The sequence below is a fragment of the Corvus brachyrhynchos genome, unplaced genomic scaffold (genome assembly GCF_000691975.1).
Source record: "Corvus brachyrhynchos isolate BGI_N302 unplaced genomic scaffold, ASM69197v1 scaffold1135, whole genome shotgun sequence".
Classification (NCBI taxonomy): Eukaryota; Metazoa; Chordata; class Aves; order Passeriformes; family Corvidae; genus Corvus; species Corvus brachyrhynchos.
This window is the reverse complement of record NW_008238129.1, coordinates 57,638-58,726: the sequence shown is the minus strand read 5'-3', so window position 1 is coordinate 58,726 and position 1,089 is coordinate 57,638. Positions and strand designations below refer to the sequence as shown.

At 56.0% G+C, this 1,089-nt stretch overlaps 1 protein-coding gene across 1 annotated transcript in view; it reads left to right on the top strand.

Annotated features, from left to right (window-relative positions):
- Positions 1–870, top strand: part of PAF1 (PAF1 homolog, Paf1/RNA polymerase II complex component) — a gene marked incomplete at its 5' end in the record, with an annotated part of 3,179 nt that extends 2,309 nt beyond the window's left edge. Inside the window, 3 exons of the mRNA XM_017733551.1 lie at positions 195–263; positions 506–609; positions 701–870. Coding sequence (XP_017589040.1) covers positions 195–263; positions 506–609; positions 701–821 — 294 coding nt within the window. The remainder of the gene's footprint in view (positions 1–194; positions 264–505; positions 610–700) is intronic.
- Between the last annotated feature and the right edge of the window lie 219 nt (positions 871–1,089).

The following is a 1,089-nucleotide window of genomic DNA, read 5'->3' as shown; positions in this document are numbered from 1 at the left end:
TTTGGAGTCATTTCGGGGGTGATTTTGGGGTTTTTTTGGGCCGTTTGTGGGCTGGGTTTGGGGTCATTTTGGGGGTCATTTGGGGAGGGTTTTGGTGTTTCTGGGGGGTGATTTTGGGGCTGTTTTTGTGGGGCTGATTCTGGGCACTACAAGGAGGTCGTGGGGGGGTCCCTGAGCCCCCTTTGCCCCCCCAGATCACGCAGCACTACAGCAAACCCCGGGTGACCCCCCTGGAGGTGATGCCTGTGTTCCCTGACTTCAAGGTGAGGGGGGAGTTCAGGGACTCCCCCGTCCCTTTTTCCCCTCCAAAATCCAGTTTTCCCCCCCAAACTCCCCTTTTTCCCCTTCTCAAATCCCCTTTTTCCCTCACTATTTCTCCCCTTCTGTCCCCCCATTTTTTTTCCCACTCCCCCATTCTCTTCCTCCTCCAGTTTTCCCACCCAAACCCCCATTTTTTTCTTTACTTTTTCACCATTTTCCCCGTTTTTCCCTCACTTCTCCCTAGATGTGGATCAACCCCTGTGCCCAAGTGATTTTTGACTCGGACCCGGCCCCCAAGGACACGTCGGGGGCGGCGGCTCTCGAAATGATGTCCCAGGCCATGATCAGGTCCTGGTGACCCCAAACCCCCCTTGGGGACCCCAAATCCCCTCTGGTGACCCCAAATCCTCCCCTGACCCCCCTGACCCCGTCCCCGCAGGGGGATGATGGACGAGGAGGGGAACCAGTTTGTGGCCTATTTCCTCCCTGTGGAGGAAACGCTGCGGAAGCGGAAGCGGGACCAGGAGGAGGATGTGGATTACGCCCCCGAGGATGTGTAAGGGGGGTCCCCAAAATCCTGGGGGAGTCCCTAAAACTTGGGGGGAATCCTAAAAAAAAATTGGGGTGGTTTAAAGGTTGGTTGGGGTTCTGGAATTTCATGTGAAATCAAGAATATTCAATAAATTCCTGGATTTGGGGAAGAAATGGGGCTTTGGGGGGATCCTTGAGGTTGGGGGGCATCTCTGGGGTTGGAGGTTCCCCTCTGGCCCCTGCGGGGGCTTTGGGGACTGTGGGTGGGCTTTGGGGGGAGTTTGGGGTCCCAAATTT